This window comes from Haematobia irritans, chromosome 5 (assembly GCF_050003625.1).
Source record: "Haematobia irritans isolate KBUSLIRL chromosome 5, ASM5000362v1, whole genome shotgun sequence".
Taxonomy (NCBI): domain Eukaryota; kingdom Metazoa; phylum Arthropoda; class Insecta; order Diptera; family Muscidae; genus Haematobia; species Haematobia irritans.
The window spans coordinates 20808103-20827483 of record NC_134401.1 but is presented as its reverse complement, the minus strand read 5'-3'; the positions used below and the strand labels follow the sequence as shown (position 1 = coordinate 20827483).

At 31.5% G+C, this 19381-nt stretch overlaps 4 protein-coding genes across 10 annotated transcripts in view; 2 read left to right on the top strand and 2 right to left on the bottom strand.

The window, feature by feature from the left end:
- Treh (Trehalase) overlaps positions 1-4995 on the top strand; it is a 57066-nt gene extending 52071 nt beyond the window's left edge. For 5 of the 6 annotated variants that reach the window (XM_075310570.1, XM_075310569.1, XM_075310568.1 and 2 more), the window contains 4 exons: positions 30-428; positions 502-643; positions 1514-1597; positions 4414-4995. In XM_075310570.1, coding sequence (XP_075166685.1) covers positions 30-428; positions 502-643; positions 1514-1596 — 624 coding nt within the window. In that variant the 3' untranslated portion in view covers position 1597; positions 4414-4995. The remainder of the gene's footprint in view (positions 1-29; positions 429-501; positions 644-1513; positions 1598-4413) is intronic. The other variant, XM_075310567.1, reaches the window with a different exon arrangement.
- Positions 4996-6846: 1851 nt separating this feature from the next.
- Positions 6847-11407, bottom strand: Rbpn-5 (Rab GTPase-binding effector protein rabaptin-5). 2 transcript variants are annotated; one of them, XM_075310895.1, is made up of 9 exons: positions 11273-11407; positions 11075-11193; positions 10823-11014; positions 10498-10763; positions 10073-10441; positions 9380-9786; positions 9184-9319; positions 7733-7849; positions 6847-7641 (listed from the first exon to the last, which is right to left on the bottom strand). In XM_075310895.1, exons 2-9 carry the CDS (start codon positions 11169-11171, stop codon positions 7351-7353), a joined length of 1875 nt encoding a protein of 624 aa, XP_075167010.1. In that variant the 5' UTR covers positions 11172-11193; positions 11273-11407; the 3' UTR covers positions 6847-7350. The 2 variants fall into 2 exon arrangements, with proteins under 2 accessions (XP_075167010.1, XP_075167011.1); XM_075310896.1 differs by having other exon boundaries at positions 11075-11190; positions 11273-11295.
- A 1125-nt stretch (positions 11408-12532) lies between these two features.
- LTV1 (LTV1 ribosome biogenesis factor) lies at positions 12533-14441 on the top strand. The gene is made up of 2 exons (XM_075313623.1): positions 12533-12662; positions 12732-14441. Exons 1-2 carry the CDS (start codon positions 12660-12662, stop codon positions 14232-14234), a joined length of 1506 nt encoding a protein of 501 aa, XP_075169738.1. The 5' UTR covers positions 12533-12659; the 3' UTR covers positions 14235-14441.
- Cpsf160 (cleavage and polyadenylation specificity factor subunit 1) lies at positions 14317-18757 on the bottom strand. The gene has a single exon (XM_075313622.1). It carries the CDS (start codon positions 18737-18739, stop codon positions 14432-14434), a length of 4308 nt encoding a protein of 1435 aa, XP_075169737.1. The 5' UTR covers positions 18740-18757; the 3' UTR covers positions 14317-14431.
- Between the last annotated feature and the right edge of the window lie 624 nt (positions 18758-19381).

Below are 19381 nucleotides of genomic sequence, written 5' to 3'. Positions count from 1 at the left end.
ATTTTTTATGTTTACTTTAAATAATTCAGGCAATTCAAGCTGTACATTGGAATGAAGAAGTCGGTGCTTGGCTAGACTACGATTTATTAAATAATAAACCTCGCAATTATTTTGTTCCTACAAATTTGTCACCCCTATGGACAATGTCATTCGATGTTAATAATAAAGGTGCAATTTCCGAATCGGTATTGAAATATATTGAAAAAACAGAATTAGATAAATATGCTGGGGGCGTTCCCAATACATTGTATAATACCGGTGAACAATGGGATTTCCCAAATGTCTGGCCACCTATGCAATATATATTGGTCAAGGGCTTGGAAAATCTGGGAACTGAGGAGTCTAAAGAATTATCAAAACGATGGGGATATCGCTGGGTTCAATCAAATTTCAAGGCTTATCGTGATACACAGGCAATGTTTGAGAAGGTATGGAATTTTTCATTTATCAAACAAAGGAATAACTTTTTATATAATTTTCATATTTTATTTTGTTGAATAGTATGATGCCAGAGTTATTGGAGGTCATGGTGGTGGCGGAGAATATGACATACAAAAAGGTTTTGGCTGGACCAATGGTGTTATCATCGAATTCCTTAATAATTATGGCAAAGATATTACTCCTCTACCCAGCAATGATGGAGGTATTTCGAAATCGGCAAATATTTACTAAATGTAGTGACGTGATATATAGATCTCTTTAATTTTGTTCTCCGTCTCGTTCAAACACCACCATCAAGAATAAACGATCTACTCGTGCCACTTCTTTTCATTGTCTAAAATTTTCGCAAAGCTCATTGAATCTCAACTATAGTAATCATTAAAACAACATAATCTTCAAATAAACAAATTACACGAATCAAGCAAAAAAAAACAAAAGTGCTATAATATGTTGTTACAAATAAAACTACAATCAACTTTACAACATATTTATCATTTGTTATTTACATACATAATACTATTATTTATTTTTTATATTGTTGACGAGAATATCAAAAAAATCGTCAAAATCGTCATTTACATCAATCAATATTTATAATTCCAATTGAGATCACTCAAGGAAAAGAGAAATATCACTGAATGACATTGATGAATGGAATACGTACACTGATTTTCACCGCCTACCACCCACCTACACATAATACAATAACAGTTCATATATGTGTATATGTGTCTGTATTGTAATGATCATTCTTCAAACACCAAAAAACCAAACGAATACAAACGGTAAACTATCTCATGACATTTATATTTCCATCACCATCTATCTCATGCTCTCACCAGCCGTCAAACAACAAACACACCATCAACACCACTGCACCGTATACAGTAATCGATTATTGCAATTACCGTTACGTGATTTTGTCTTCTTCCAACCCAAAGGGATAACAATGTCATATGTAAGTGTTATTCTTGTTGTATCGCTTCATTATTTAATTAACATGGCCGTTTATGACAGCATTATCTTTTTTAAATTAAAAAAAATGTTAATTAAAAAAAATTATTTCTTTTAGTAGGTACACTGAAAATGTGGGGCTTTATTGGCATAGCTACAGTCGCTCTATTTGCTATAATCATAGGAAGAGTTATGTGGTGAGGTGAGTATTGCAAAACCATGAAGGACAGTAAAAGCTTTCTCATAGTTATAGGGGGATTTAAAAGGTTCATATCAGGCATGATGAATAGCGTTCTTAAATTTTTAATAATTCTTTATAAAAAAAAACAAACTTGTATGTCAAAATTGTCTATAGAAATAAAATTTTGACAAAATTTTCTTCAGAAATAAAATTTTGACAAAATGTTCTACAGAAATAAAATTTTGACAAAATTTTGCTATAGAAAAAAATTGTGACAAATTTTCTATACAAATAAAATGTTGACAAAATTTTCTATAGAAATAAACTTTTAACAAAATTTTGCTATAGAAATAAAATTGTGATAAAATTTTCTATAGAAATAAAATTGTGACAACATTTTCTATAGAAATAAAATTTTGACAAAATTTTCTATAGAAATAAAATTTTGACAAAATTTTCTATAGAAATAAAATTTTGACAAAATTTTCTATAGAAATAAAATTTTGACAAAATTTTCTATAGAAATAAAATTTTGACAAAATTTTCTATAGAAATAAAATTTTGACAAAATTTTCTATAGAAATAAAATTTTGACAAAATTTTCTATAGAAATAAAATTTTGACAAAATTTTCTATAGAAATAAATTTTTGACAAAATTTTCTATAGAAATAAATTTTTGACAAAATTTTCTATAGAAATAAACTTTTGACAAAATTTTACTATAGAAATAAAATTGTGGCAAGATTTTCTATGGAAATAAAATTTTGACAGAATTTTCTATAGAAATAAAATTTTGACAAAATTTTCTATAGAAATAAAATTTTGACAAAATTTTCTATAGACAAAATTTTCTATACAAATAAAATTGTGACAAAATTTTCTATAGAAATAAAATTTTGACAAAATTTTCGATACAAATAAAATGTTGACAAAATTTTCTATAGAAATAAACTTTTAACAAAATTTACTATAGAAATAAAATTTTGACAAAATTTTCTATAGAAATAAAATTTTGACAAAATCTTCTATAGAAATAAAATTTTGACAAAATTTTCTATAGAAATAAAATTTTGACAAAATTTTCTATAGAAATAAAATTTTGACAAAATTTTCTATAGAAATAAATTTTTGACAAAATTTTCTATAGAAATAAATTTTTGACAAAATTTTCTATAGAAATAAACTTTTGACAAAATTTTACTATAGAAATAAAATTGTGGCAAGATTTTCTATGGAAATAAAATTTTGACAGAATTTTCTATAGAAATAAAATTTTGACAAAATTTTCTATAGAAATAAAATTTTGACAAAATTTTCTATAGACAAAATTTTCTATACAAATAAAATTGTGACAAAATTTTCTATAGAAATAAAATTTTGACAAAATTTTCGATACAAATAAAATGTTGACAAAATTTTCTATAGAAATAAACTTTTAACAAAATTTACTATAGAAATAAAATTTTGACAAAATTTTCTATAGAAATAAAATTTTGACAAAATCTTCTATAGAAATAAAATTTTGACAAAATTTTCTATAGAAATAAAATTTTGACAAAATTTTCTATAGAAATAAAATTTTGACAAAATTTTCTATAGAAATAAATTTTTGACAAAATTTTCTATAGAAATAAATTTTTGACAAAATTTTCTATAGAAATAAACTTTTGACAAAATTTTACTATAGAAATAAAATTGTGGCAAGATTTTCTATGGAAATAAAATTTTGACAGAATTTTCTATAGAAATAAAATTTTGACAAAATTTTCTATAGAAATAAATTTTTGACAAAATTTTCTATAGAAATAAAATTTTAACAAAATTTTCTATAGAAATAAAATTAAAAAAAAAAATTTTTCTATAGAAATAAAATTTTGGCAAAATTTTCTATACAAATAAAATATTGACAAAATGTTCTATAGAAATAAACTTTTGACAAAATTTTCTATAGAAATAAAATTTTGACAAAATTTTCTATAGAAATAAAATTTTGACAAAATTTTCTATAGAAATAAAATTTTGACAAAATTTTCTATAGAAATAAAATTGTGACAAAATTTTCTATAGAAATAAAATTGTGACAAAATTTTCTATAGAAATAAAATTGTGACAAAATTTTCTATAGAAATAAAATTTTGACAAAATTTACTATAGAAATAAAATTTTGACAAAATTTTCTATAGAAATAAAATTTTGACAAAATTTTCTATAGAAATAAATTTTTGACAAAATTTTCTATAGAAATAAAATTGTGACAAAATTTTCTATAGAAATAAAATTTTGACAAAATTTTCTATACAAATAAAATTGTGACAAAATTTTCTATAAAATAAAATTTTGACAAAATTTTCGATACAAATAAAATGTTGACAAAATTTTCTATAGAAATAAACTTTTAACAAAATTTTCTACAGAAACAAAATTTTCTATAGAAATAAAATTTTAACAACATTTTCTATAGAAATAAAATTTGGACAAAATTTTCTATAGAAATAAAATTTTGACAAAATTTTCGATAGAAATAAAATTGTGACAAAATTTTCTATAGAAATAAAATTGTGACAAAATTTTCTATAGAAATAAAATTTTGACAAAATTTTCTATAGAAATAAAATTTTGACAAAATTGTCTATAGAAATAAAATTTTGACAAAATTTTCTATAGAAATAAAATTTTGACAAAATTTTCTATAAATTAAATTTCTTTAGAAATTTTAATTTTTTAAATTTCGGGCTTACTATCAAAGGCCATTGTACGTTCTCCCTTATTGTAGAAGTAGTTTACATTTTAACTTAAACTATTTAACAAAAATTTCAATAATTTTTTCTATTTACAGCTTTGCCTTTGACAAATCTTAGCCAATTTCCTTCCTTCATAACACTCAGGATATAAACATCGACTATCACTAAAATAATTTTCTTCCATCTACAAACAAAATATGTATATGTAAATAGCAGAATTTTTACTATATTTTATGCTATCATTTATTTGTATTGTTATATTATTTATTTTCATTTTGAATGAAAATGATTTATTTATTTGTTATTATATGACTACGAAAGCTCGAACATCTTGTGAGAAAATTTCATACACATTTGTTTTTATTTGCTAAAGAAAATTAATAGCCAGTTAATATTTAATAAACAAATTTCATCAAACATTGATTGATTGTTGCAAGAATATATCGACCACCCTTTGGAGTGCAGTATTATTTTCTAAGTTATTTCCTTTTTTAATTTCTTTGGAATAAATTTTGTTTTTTTTTCTTTTAATATTTAGCATTTAATATAAACTAATAGTTTTAGTTAGAATATTATAAATTTATGAAGAAATAAGAACTGCACTTGAATTTGCTTTAAAGAATGTATTAATGGGATAAAATGAGAATAAAATGCCAAATTTGTAAATAAAACCATAACTAACATAGTTTTGATCCTGAGGGTATGGTAAAAAATAATAATCACTAGTGGTGAAATTAAAAAAGTAAATTTAGAGATTAAAAACATTTCGACATAAAAAACATAACACAAAAATGAATGAAATGGAAAATAAAAATAGAATGTATGTGTATGCAAAAGTACAAAAAGAAAATGGCCAGGTAGTGCCACTTCTCTAAATTTTTTCTTCCTGTTATACTGGTAAGTTTTTTATTTAAGTAGTCGACAACCGTTTGGATCCAATATCGGACTCCTCCAAATGCTAGCGCCACTTTTCTCTCTCATGGGTGAATGATGTTGATTTTGAATATTCCACTTCTCAATCCAATAACATGTTACTGCTTATTATATATCGTTATAAAGGGTGATTCTTTTGAGGTTAGGATTTTCATGCATTAGTATTTGACAGATCACGTGGGATTTCAGACATGGTGTCAAAGAGAAAGATGCTCAGTATGCTTTGACATTTCATCATGAATAGACTTACTAACGAGCAACGCTTGCAAATCATTGAATTTTATTACCAAAATCAGTGGCAGAAAATCCGCTTTTTTATCGACAAATTTTGTTCAGCGATGAGGCTCATTTCTGGTTGAATGGCTACGTAAATAAGCAAAATTGCCGCATTTGGAGTGAAGAGTAACCAGAAGCCGTTCAAGAACTGCCCATGCATCCCGAAAAATGCACTGTTTGGTGTGGTTTGTACGCTGGTGGAATCATTGGACCGTATTTTTTCAAAGATGCTGTTGGACGCAACGTTACGGTGAATGGCGATCGCTTTCGTTCGATGCTAACAAACTTTTTGTTGCCAAAAATGGAAGAACTGAACTTGGTTGACATGTGGTTTCAACAAGATGACGCTACATGCCACACAGCTCGCGATTCTATGGCCATTTTGAGGGAAAACTTCGGAGAACAATTCATCTCAAGAAATGGACCGGTAAGTTGGCCACCAAGATCATGCGATTTGACGCCTTTAGACTATTTTTTGTGGGGCTACGTCAAGTCAAAAGTCTACAGAAATAAGCCAGCAACTATTCCAGCTTTGGAAGACAACATTTCCGAAGAAATTCGGGCTATTCCGGCCGAAATGCTCGAAAAAGTTGCCCAAAATTGGACTTTCCGAATGGACCACCTAAGACGCAGCCGCGGTCAACATTTAAATGAAATTATCTTCAAAAAGTAAATGTCATGGACCAATCTAACGTTTCAAATAAAGAACCGATGAGATTTTGCAAATTTTATGCGTTTTTTTTTTTTAAAAAGTTATCAAGCTCTTAACAAATCACCCTTTATTTAAAGATATAATAATTGCCACCTAATGAAGCAAGAACAATCTCTAGCGGTGAAATATTGATTTTCCATATTCCACTTCTCGATCCAATAACATGTTACTGCTTATTATATATCGTAATATATAAAGATGTAATAATTTCCACCTAATGAAGCAAGCGGTGAAATATTAGGCAACATATATATATATATATATATATATATATATATATATATATATATATATATATATATATATATATATATATATATATATATATATATATATATATATATATATATATATATATATATATATATATATATATATATATATATATATCAATATTTGAGCCTTTCATAACATACTTACACATTCAAACAGTCGTTCAATAGATCTTCATTAATACAATCTTAATACTACTCACCGATAAGACAAGCGTAGCACCGAAATTCTTGAGTTTCCCATTAGACTTGTATCCGCCCATTGTTGTTTCATAATTTCATTATTGATCATCAACTCAATAAAGGAATTTGATTTTGATTGATATTCTTGAAACTTCTGTGGAATGATTCAAAAAGAATTTAATTTTATTAATAACCAAAAAATATATATTTCTTAAATTATTAGTGAGGATTTTTAAACAGGAAACAGAATAAGATTAAGATCCAAAGCATATGTATATGAACCTATTTTTTTTATTTTATTTATGCCCTTTTACAATCAAGGCAATTTGTCATCTAGATGTATAAAATTAATTTGGCAATAACATATAAAAATTCTAAGAATCATTAAACTTTTTTATGGACTTCATATTCATATATAGTTTTTTTTTTCTATAAATACACGCAAAAGATATCGCTAACTTGGATATCGTAATACATATGATGGATTATTCAAAATCCCATTGTTCAAAATAGCAAATTCAAAATTTTTTTAAATCAAATTTAATTAATCATCACGATAAATTAGATTTAAAGCATTAGAATTTCATAGAGTTTTTTTCCTATAAATTACCATTACAATTACAATTGGTAGCTTCAAAACTTTAACGAAGATTATACTAAGTATTACTGGAAGTTGTCGGCTGTGAAGATTCTTGACTGAAATAAGGGGCTATATTTGGTGTTAGCAGTGTATGGCATATGTCGCAGACACGAGCCGGTCGTTTTCGGGGACCAGATTGCACAGTTTTCGAAAGGCATTTATCACAATAAATATGGCCACAATGACGACAATGGACTTTTCGCACAGTGACCGTAAAATGAACATTGCAGGCATTACAATTTGATATATCGTCATCATCTTGCCAACGAACTTCAGATTGGGCATTTCTAATTTGTTCCATTGACATCTACAAAAAAAAGAGTATAAAGCAAATATGTAGTAAATACACCACTATATCTACAAAACAATATGATTTTTTTTTTTTTGGATATACGTACTTGTAACCTTTGTGATAGTTGAACGAAATCTTTTTGTACTTGCTCGCTCGTGGCAAGATCATCTTGAAGGTTCTTTATTTTTATTTTGGCTTCAGCGAAATTTTTAGTTAATTTTTCCTATAAAAATAACAAAACCAGGAAACATATTTGTAGTATTATAAAATAACAATGGGGAAAAAATAAAATGGTTCTCAAAAAACGAAATATTTTTGTTCTTTCTGTATTCGAATTCCACAGTATTTATTTTTCACGTTTTTGCCCTCGAAATAGCGCAAATAACAAAAATTCTCCAAGGTTTTGGGAATAAATGAAAAATTATAAAATTTTCCGGTTTTGTCGATATTTTCTACTTTGTTTTTTTTTATTACTTTAGTATTTAGAAGTAAATGTTTGTTCATTCTAACTCCCACTTTTATCTCGAGGGTTCGAAAAACGATCACCGCTCTCCTGGTTCTGTGTTTCGAAATCTTGATCTTATGGCAGCCCGCCAGCTTGTATGACAAAAATTTTATTTTATTTATTTTTTTTTTCAATTTTCACATTAATACTGATTTTCTACTGCAGAGTCCATTTCTTTATTTTGTTCATAAAAACTTGGGGGGGGCAAACGTCTGAAAAATACTGGCAACCATGGTTGCCACAGTTGGTAGAATTATACCAACAATGGTAGATGTTTTACTATTTGATAGATTGGTAGAATTCTTGATATTTCGGTATATTTTGCAAAATATTCTTCTCCAAATAAGATATACCTCAATTTTTATAGAAATACGGGTTTGACAAAATTTTCTATAGAAATAAAATTTTGACAAAATTTTCTATTGAAATAAAATTTTGACAAAATTTTCTATAGAAATAAAATTTTGACAAAATTTTCTATAGAAATAAAATTTTGACAAAATTTTCTATAGAAATAAAATTTTGACAAAATTTTCTATAGAAATAAAATTTTGACAAAATTTTCTATAGAAATAAAATTTTGACAAAATTTTCTATAGAAATAAAATTTTGACAAAATTTTCTATAGAAATAAAATTTTGATAGAATTTTCTATAGAAATAAAATTTTGACAAAATTTTCTATAGAAATAAAATTTTGATAAAATTTTCTATAGAAATCAAAATTTTGACAAAATTTTCTATAGGAATAAAATTTTGACAAAATTTTCTATAGAAATAAAATTTTTTTCAGAATTTTCTATAGAAATAAAATTTTGACAAAATTTTCTATAGAAATAAAATTTTGACAAAATTTTCTATAGAAATAAAATTTTGACAAAATTTTCTATAGAAATAAAATGTTGACAAAATTTTGATCAAAAACTTCAAAATAAAGTTTTTTAATTTGATAGATTTTTGGTAAATTTTTGTTTTTGTAGTGGAATAAGGAAAGTAGTTAGGAAACAGAAACGAAATTGTCCAATATCCTTTCGCATTTCTACATCGACTTACATTTTGATCTTGCAATTCTATGATTTCTACTCTAAATGTGGAAATCTGTTTATTCAATTCGCTCTCCTTTCGTTCCAATGACACTTTAGCAGATTCACATTGTTGTAAAGTTTTCATATGCTGCGTTATTCTTTCCCTAAAATATAATTCAAACATTAGAATAACAAAAAATGTGACGACATTCAACAAAACTTACTGCAAAGACTTAATTTCACTTTTAACTTTCTTCTTATAGGCTGCCATATCATTTTCACATGTTTCGAGTTGATCACGTAGTATTTGTATTTCATCCAAAGAAGTAACACACCGTTTCTTTTCATAATCACAACCTAAACGTGCCTGTATAAGTTCATTTTGCTGACGTAAAATAACCTCGTGTAATTCCTCCACGTTGTTTGGCAAATTGATATATTGATTTTCAATTTCTTCTGCCGTAGCCAAGTAACGACCCGACAAATAGTCATTGTCGGCCTGTAACAATTCCAACTGTTTATTCACCTTTTCCCGGTCCACACTAATACGAAGTAATTGTCGTGAGACCTCATCTTTGGTTTCCAAAAATTTCTGTTGCAGATCCAACAGCTGCTTTTCATTTGCGCTAACCTAATAGAAATTAAGAAAAATTGTAATTTGTAAGTTGATTTTATTTGATTTACTAAGGCTATGGTCACATTAGGCAAATATTTGACCAAAATGAGTGTCAAACATTTTTCCAGAATCATTTTCCGAATATCTGGTTACCGGTTTTGGAAAATAATACTGCCATGACGTTACATATCTAATATGAGCGAAAAATGTTAGCTGGTTTGGCTGTGGCGACGCATTCTTTTTTGATTTCTGTCAAATATTTGCCTAGTGTGACCATAGCATAAGAATTTAAATGACTCACCTGTTCCCTAAGGTTATGTACTTCATTTTTATGGGCCTCACGTTTTTCTTGCCATTGATTTTCTAAAACCCCTCTTAGCTCTGCCTCCTTTTCAAGATCTTTCAAAGCTTCATCCAGTTGTTTCCTTAACTTTTCCAATTTTTCTTTACCCACTTTATCGTTGGCATTAAGCTCTTCTATTCTATTTTCTAAGATCACACAATTGGTGCAGGTGGATAATTGTTGTGTTTCAGTATGCTCGACGTCGTCATTTTGATTATGAGACGTTTGCATTTTTTCATCTGCTTTACGAAGTTTTTCTTTCAATGCTTCCCTTTCCTCTTGTAATTGGGTCACTATAGATTGTAGAACCTCCGGATCTTCTTGATGCTGAAAACATATTTAATCATACCAAAATAGGGAAACATCCTACTACATGATCTTACATATTTGCTGCCTTCCCCTTTATTTTTGGTATCATCGACTGCAGTATCCGTAGTAGAGGTATTTGCATTGTTATCACCACCCAGTTTTCTTGCTATGGTTTTTTTAACTTGACTTAGAACTTGTGGAACTAGTTCTTGTGATGTATTTGATGTAGAATGTAATTGCATACTTTCCTGCAATTGTTTATTCTCGTGGGTAACGTGTGCAAGTTGTTCTTTTAAAATTTGCAACTCTGATTTACAAATAGCAGTTTCCTCCACAGTATCTGAGACACAGTGAAAACAATTAATAAATATTAGAAAAATGGTCCATATAATTATTCACCTTGTACCAGCTGTTGTAGGGAAGAGATTTCTTCTTGTGCCTTCATTTCTGTTACCACTAGTTTTGTCTTAAGACCATCCAACTCTTGCTCCTTTTGTACAAAGAGCTCCTTCAATCTAGCTCTTTGAGCATTAAAATTATTTTGCATTTTTCGATTCTCTTCCTCTAATTCCAGGAGCCGTTTCTTCAAGTCTACATAAGATATTTAGTTAATTTACTTCGGGGGAAAACAACAATAATTCAAAATAATACCCTTGTTTTCGCTATCGTTTGGATTTGCTGTTCTAGGAACTCCCTTTCCCTTGTCATCATCATCACCAGATACATTTTTTATTTCGCTCTCCTCCATCGTGGAACGTTTTTACTTTCTTCTATTAGAAAATATTTTCCATATATTTCGGAGAACTATGTTGGATGTTGATCTATAATTTCCATTCCTTATAAGCTTACCTCGAAATCTTTCCCAGATGACACCACTAACTTGGATGACATACAAAATTCAAAAGCGTTCAATTCGTTGGCGGAGCGTTTTTTACTTGAATTATCTCTTAGTAAAGTAGTGTTGCCAAGTTCTTTTGAGATGTCTTGATATAGAGAAGGAGAGAAAGCAAGCCAATGTCAGATTAACAAAATAAATAATCAGAATAATAAACAGCCGGTTTCTGTATGTCGATCAAGCTCTATCGATCGACTGAAATGGAAACAAACTGCTGTTTCTGTGCATTTCAGTCGATCGATAGAGCTCGATCGACAAACAGAAATAGGCTGAACGTTAAATAAAAGGAAATTATTGAATAGATTAAAATTATGAGCAATTTATGAATAGATTAAAATTATGCATTGGAGAAAAGTTGACCTTCTACATAAACCTGAGCACTATGTTCAGTTTTCAAGCTGAAAACCAGCTTGTTTTCACGGCTACTTTTTTAATTAATTTAAAAATATAAAATTATTTGCAATCAATTCCTTATATCTTTTCCATACATTATTTGGCAAGACTTGATAAAAATATATTCGTCTTCATAAATTTATTTGTACTTTTAATTTTGTGTTTTAGTGAAAAAAACTAAACATAGTACTCACCTTAAGGTCTTTTTGAGTACTTTTCCAGAGAGTAAAAACAGATTTTACTCTATTTGCTAAAATTAGCAGAAATGTGCGCGAACGCCAACCAATACCAATTTACCATGAATTAATTTACAGCTTCATAATTATTATTATACTTCTACTGACACTGTGCAATATATTGCACGTAAGATTTCTTTATGACTAAAAGCCAGTTTCTAAAATTATTAGATTCTAGGACGGAGCTATAATCAAATCAGTTTTCAAAGGATTAGACCAAGGCATATTAATTAAAGGTAAAGTCACGAGCAAACGTGTGTACACCCCATGATATTTAGAAAGTCAAACTAAAATGACAGCTCACTTAAGTTGACATTTTGTGTATGTGTAGTGTTGTTGTATTGTAACACAATGTAAATAAAAGCAATATTTATGTACACAAAGAATGTAAACAAACCTACTAAACGTAAACAAAGCCTTTGACAAAATGAATGTCGATATTAGTCACCTGATTGCATGACTTTACCTCTTTAATATGCCTTGGGATTAGACCAGCATTCAAGTCGATTGATTCATGTGTTGCCACCAGATGTTTCTTCTTTACTACCTTGTAGCTTCGTCTAGATTTAAATTGAAGTGGCAAGGCTAATACATACATAATCGATTTGTGCAATACGACAACTCTTTTTAGTCATAATTTTGACATTTGCACATGTGTTTGTTTTTGTTGATTGGAAAGAAAATATTATTTTTCATATAAAACAATTGCAAAATGGTAATTTACTCATGTAACAGGCGATATTTGTACTTTCCTAATAAACATTTTTCGATATTTTATAAATAGGGAAAAGGAAAAAAGGCGTTCATTGATCGCAAAAATGCCGTAACATTTCACCTAGTACATCGTAGCCAGCATGACCCTTTGGTTACTGATTCTGAGGCACCACAAAGAGTGTTGGTGGAAGCTGGAGCTCGCCAACCACAGAAACAGGCAAATGCTGATCCAGCCGATGTAGACAAACGTAAACAAGAACAACGCAAATATGGTGTTCATTTTGATGATGATTACGACTATCTGCAACATTTGAAGAAACCTGAAATGGAAACTGTATGGGAATATGTTGAGAATCCAAATCAAGTGAAAAAACGAGTCGATGAAAACCGTTTAACGACAGCACCAAAATTGAACTTGCCTAGTTCTGTGTTTGCCACCGAGTTTGAAGAAGATGAGGGAATGCTTAACAAAGCTGCACCACAACCTGGACCAAGGCCCGATTGGGATCCGGACGTTGTAGCTGCTTTGGATGATGATTTTGATTTCGAAAATGAAGATAATTTGTTGGAAGATGATTTCGTGCTTCAAGCCATGGGAGATGGTAGCGATGATGAAGACAGCTATGAAGATGAGGACGATGAAATGGAGGATGACGAAGAAGATTTTGACTCTGATGACCTTAACAGTTCTGGAGAAGAAGATGAAGACGAACTAATGGATCGTTTGGGACCACTCATGAGAAATAAACGCTTTGAAAATGAAGAAACTAAATCCCAATTCACAGAGTACTCCATGTCATCCAGCGTCATTCGCCGTAACGAACAGTTAACTTTATTGGATGATAGATTTGAGCGATTCTATGCTACATACGATGACCCCGAACTTGGCGATCTAGCAACAGAAGAAATCGAAGGATCATGGGGTCAAAAACATCCATATGTATTGGGTTGCTATAAGCAATTCAAGAAGTCTGATGAAATTCTAGAATATAACAAAGAATGGGATAAAAAACGAATTGAAAAATATCGAAATATTGTGGAAGGAGGTCAAGATCCTAATGAAGAACTGATCGAATACGAAGTTGAAGATCCTAAGGAGAAAAAATGGGACTGTGAATCCATATTGTCCACATGTTCAAACATTTATAATCACCCCAAACTTATTGATGAACCAAAACGGCGTAGTCGTCAAAACTCAAATTCTTCAGCATTAAACAAAATAGAGATTGATCAAAAAACTGGAATGCCCATCAATGTTTTACATGGGGACAACAATCAATTAACTGCCAAGGCATTAGCAAAACTAGACAACGGATCCGCCGATTCTAATATGACTGGTCCCAAGTCGCTCTGTGCAAAATCCGTATTGTCTACTCTAAGCGTTTTATCCATACGTCCCAAGGATGAGACCCCTGAGGAGAAACGTGAACGAAAACGCCTGCTTAAAGAATATCGAATGGAGCGACGCATTGAAAAGAAGGCGAATGCTGAGGCGTTTAAGGAGGAAAAGAAACGGCAAACGCATGTCAAGCAAAATCAACATCTCAACCAGCAAGGCAGTAAAATTCTTTAGTTATAATTCCAACGTATATAAAATATTTGCTCTTAAATCAATTTTTTTCTATCTGTTGAACAATTCAAACACATTGTATATATATGGTACAATACATATAAATCTAATTTTATTGGTATCAGCCATTGGCCAATTACGATATCCAAATAATAATAATAATATGCGTACATTGTGGCTATAACACGATGTATGTTTTCTTAAAACACTGCCGTTAGTCTTTCTATTTCCAAAAGGTCGTTTAATATATCTTCTGTTTTTGTTCCGATTTTCTTTGCTACCTCATTACGTTCGGCTACGGTCATGTTGGCAAATGACCATATTAAATCTCCATCTATTATACAGCGACTTGGATTTATGGAAAGTTTCTTTGCCATTTTAATTGTTCGAAATTCTTTTGGATTAAGGCCACAAAGATGTTCTTGATATGACAACAAAACATTTTGCAACATCAAAAAGCGGCGATAGACTTTTTCCGGCAGTGGTAGTGTGTAACCTAAGCCTCCATCTAGTGTACCGAAAACAGCAAAATGTTTATTCTCATACATGAATGGCTGTTTCTGGATGTGGCCACGCTGGTGACACTGTACACGGAACATGGTATTGACAGTTTGACCCAAATGATAGTCACCTTTACGTAAAAGTTTTTGGCCACCTATTGACTCTCGAACCTCGGGTTGATACATATACACTATGAAATTCTTTTCAGCATCCGATACCAGAAATGCAAGATTTGTATTGTCCACCATAAATTCAATGCCAAAAACTTCCAATGGATGGAAATCTCTGGAAGCCAAAGACAGGGTACGGAATTCCTCTTGAAATCGTAGCACACTTACTGACTTATATACGTCCGCAATGAGGATTAACGATTTGATTGAGATTATTTCATGCACATATATGTTGGTATCGATAAAAGCCACGCCAATCAGGTCATCGTCTGTTAACTGCCATAGATAAATTTTTTGTCCAAATGCCGTAACAAGAAAACCAAGGACATCGGATATGGCCGAAACTGGACCTTTTTGCTCTTTCTTGAATATCTCTTTCAGTTTAAACTTGGTCAAAGGTTTTCCCGGTTCCGGTACCACCTCAATAATGTCATAAATATGTATGTTACCACGAGATGTGATATCTTCGCTGTAGTTGAAATTTGTTCCAATACACAGGTATTCCTTTAAACCAGACCTTGTGCCTTCGTAGGCCAATTTGACAATTTTAAAAGCAGTAACATGCTCCCAACTTTCAAATTCAATTGAGGCATCTGGAACAATTTCCCAAGTCTCGGGACTCACTAGAACCATGGTGAATTTTGACATTGTTGGATACATAAAACGTTCACCCTTATTTTCCTCTGTCAGTTCTTTATCCTCTCCATTGAAACGGTAATATTTGTTAGTGACCTCCTCGGTTTGTGTGATTAGACAATAGACACGATTTTCTCGATGATAAACAATTTGCTTTGGTGTACATCGTAAAGGAACTTTTCTGGCAGGCCATGGAGAATCGTAGGTAAGATATGTTGGAAGGACACAAATCTTTAAATCGAACGTCGTATCGAAACTTAGGAAGCCCAATGGACAGTTAACATTATTAAATGCGGAGAAACTTCTCAAATAACCATTGGTATATCTGTGAACTCTTAGCTCTCCTTTACCAGTCAAGAATATAAAACATGGATTGGGACCACACACCACCACACCATTCAATCCTGATATATTTGAGAAGTATCTCAGTTTACTGATATATCTGTCCTGTAGATTATAGGAATCTAGCTCAGAGCTATCGTCATCATCAACTTCCATTGTTTTGTCATCATCATCACGAACATTTATGGTGTTTATCTTACGGAATCTTATTTTCATGTGCCCCTTGGCATATCGATAGGCTTGATAGATTAACAATTCCAAACGTGTGCGTATCATTAGCAGAGGTCTATTTCCTTGATAACCAAGACCAACCATAGCTATCTCTATGGGTAGGGGTGAATTGACATGTTGCGGCATACAATTCAGTAGAATACCTTGCTTATTGTCAGTTTGACTGAGGGTAGCTGGTACAAATTCCATTGAATCTGTGAGAACGGCATCGCCATTGCCCACATCGTTGACCAAATAAACAAGCTTCATATCGGGCATGGAGTATATCTCAAGAGTACCACTTTCACGACCCACCACCAACCAATAGGTAGATTTCACCTGCACCAAAAGACGTCTCCACCAATCTGAATTCTTTTGCCGCGATTGTTTGGCCAAATCTGCCATGCTGTTCATTTTAAATGCATTTCCCGTCTCGCCATACAAAAGATCTTCCTCGTCTTCGATTTTCATGTTGGGTTCAGCCTTCATATAACCCAAACCGCTGTACAGAGAGTTTCCACCACTGCCTGTCAGATTTAAAATGTCATCGGATTTCGTTGTAAAAAGTCCTGACAAGTCTTTGTAGGCAGCTAAGGAGATTACCGCAGGGACACTACTAATTGTGTTTTTGTTGATTGCCAATCGTGGTGTACCTTTAGTTTCCCTCAAGGCCAATGTTATAACTTTACCATGCAGTACTCGAAGACATACATAAGGATCTGCTATGGACACCTGCACAACGGGGGCTCCTTCATCTATGGGAACATTTTGTATAAGCCGCTTGCCTTGAAGCAAACGTACCGACCGTGTTGTGACCTGAACAATAAAACGATTTTGACCTAAATTTCCAACAAATATTGTGGGTTGATTGCAGCTAAAGCCTGTATTATCGATCTCATTGATTTCCTCGCCAGTCTGAAGCACTAACGTTGATGTTCTTTGTGACAATATCATAAAATCATGGTGATCATGATGATTGGTCTTTCTGCTCACATCATCGAAAACAGTCCACACATCCAAACAGCCATCTAGCTCAAAAGATGTAATCACTTGAGGATTAATACAATTGGCAAATACACATATTGCTCCATTTTTACTGTGGCCAATTGAGGCCACTATATCAATTTTAAGATCGGCCAATTGACTGGCCTGAGGTCGCATTGTTGTCCCACCTTCCTCGAACTCTACACGTTCGCCAGCACACATAAAATTAATGGGGCCGACATTTAAAATACTGTCGCATACTTCGAATATATATTTTCTTAGTTGCACCGATGTCTTTGCTCCAGAGCCGTACACTTCTAGTTCTTCGTCTTCAATTCGACGAGCCTTACGGGTTTCGTCAGCTGTTGCCACATTCCCTCCGCCAGAATCATTTGTTTCATATTCATCTAGGGTGATGACAGTACTTTGGTCTTCTTCAGTGAAATGGAGCAATAGAGAATTGCCCAGACGAGATCCTAGAAACAAGTATTCACTTTGACAGACACACATGCAACTGGTTAGAACACTAGCTGCCGCCTTGTGGAAATGGAAATTTCGTACTGTTCGCATGGAATCAACGCATAAAGTGACCACATATAAATCACCGGTCCGCAAGGATACAACCAATTTGTCCACATCTATAAACGCTATATTTGCGGCGTCCAAACTGATACGTACTCCATCTTGGGGTTTTAGTGGAAAGTTAGTACTGTGATCCGCTGAACTGTTCAGTGATACTCCATATGGGGGAACACTTTGGTTTAAATATATTATGGCATTTACCGATGTAACCAAACAACCTCCAATGGGTTTTTGGATGGGGAATACTTGAATACAATCAAAAGGAAGTCCTGTCACTGTCCATATAATGGGGTGGACACGCTGTTGTATGTTTAGGGAAATTGCCACCAAAACGCAAGTATCAGAACGAACAGCAACACGACCGGCAAATGTGCGTACTGGCTCATACAATATGAGCAAAGTGGGCTCATAATAACCATGTAGAAATTGTATATCCAATACATTGTCTATTTTCTCATCCAGATCTCGAAGGGCTATTAAATATGAAGCTAGAATGGGAGTACGTGACATAATAGCAGTGGGTGCCTTCTTAATGGGTTTTACATCGGCCAATTCAATTTCGTCGATACCATTCTCCTTGCGAAAGGGTAGAACAACCAAACGCTTACCGTAAACCAACATAATGGCACATCGAGCATCCGGATCAACACGAACCATGGGTATATAATAACGTCCAGTCCAGCCATCACGAATGTCCTCTTCTTCAAAATAATGCAGAGACAAAGTTTTCAGGGCATATGTATCCGGATCATGTTGTACCACTGACAATTTAGCATCTTTAAAACTAATCAATAGAGCATCTCTCATAGAACCTGTTAGGGTAACACTTTGCAGGGACATAACATTACCATACAGTGTATATGAGGCCAGACATTCTAGTCTCATCTTTGGTGGAGTACGCAAATCATTTGGGTTTATTTTCTGTTGCCTCTGGGAATTATCCAAATTTGGAAAGATTCTGTAAACTTTTAATATATTAGCACCTGCAACAACCAAATTTTCATCAATATTATTGAAAAACCGGCATGTTATAGCAAATTCCACTGTTGTGGCTGGATGTGATTGTTTACAAACGGAGAACATTTTTTGGACTGCTCACATCCAACAAATTTCTAGGGAAACTGAAGTCGGTTTCAACCTATCGATTAATACAAACAATATGCGAAATATCGAATAATCGATTTTTTTATACTCGAATAAACGGTGTATTCTGAAGACGATTCTTTCTATCCATTCTAATAAATTTAAAAACAAAAAGACAAAATATATAAAATTAAAAAAAAATCGGCTGTGGTTTCAAAGTAGCAGCCACCAACAATTATGAGATTATAGAAAGAGGCTATTTGTAGAAATCTGATATATTTATGAGGCTTTTTTTTACGACTCCCTTTCCAAACATTCCCGTTAAACCGTCTCGACCGCGAGAGAGCTGTAAGCAGCTACAGAGAATGGCTTAGATCAGGCATATTACAATACAAAGTTTAATACTAGACATATTTATAAACATATTTCTTATGGGAAGCCCAAAATACAAGACGCAATATCGTGTCTGCTAGCAATGTACCATCAAAATTTTCTTTAAATAAATAACTACCAGAAATAATGAAAAAATAAAGAAAACAGTTTTAGTACACTTGTTACAAAATATTGATTATTGTTGAAGAATTGGACTATAAAATATTACTGTTTGTACGAAAACGAATATAATGTAGCATATTAAAAAAT

What these genes read in the sequence shown, in the direction of transcription:
- Rbpn-5 (XM_075310895.1), bottom strand. Translation starts at nt 11,171, where the DNA reads ATGGAGGAGAGCGAAATAAAAAATGTATCTGGTGATGATGATGACAAG. An exon ending in TACATAACCTTAGGGAACAG is followed by an intron (nt 9,787 to 10,072) that starts GTGAGTCATTTA and finishes AATTTCTATTAG; the next exon opens with GTTAGCGCAAATGAAAAGCA. An exon ending in TAGAATTGCAAGATCAAAAT is followed by an intron (nt 7,850 to 9,183) that starts GTAAGTCGATGT and finishes TTATTTTTATAG; the next exon opens with GAAAAATTAACTAAAAATTT.
- Cpsf160 (XM_075313622.1), bottom strand. Translation starts at nt 18,739, where the DNA reads ATGTTCTCCGTTTGTAAACAATCACATCCAGCCACAACAGTGGAATTT.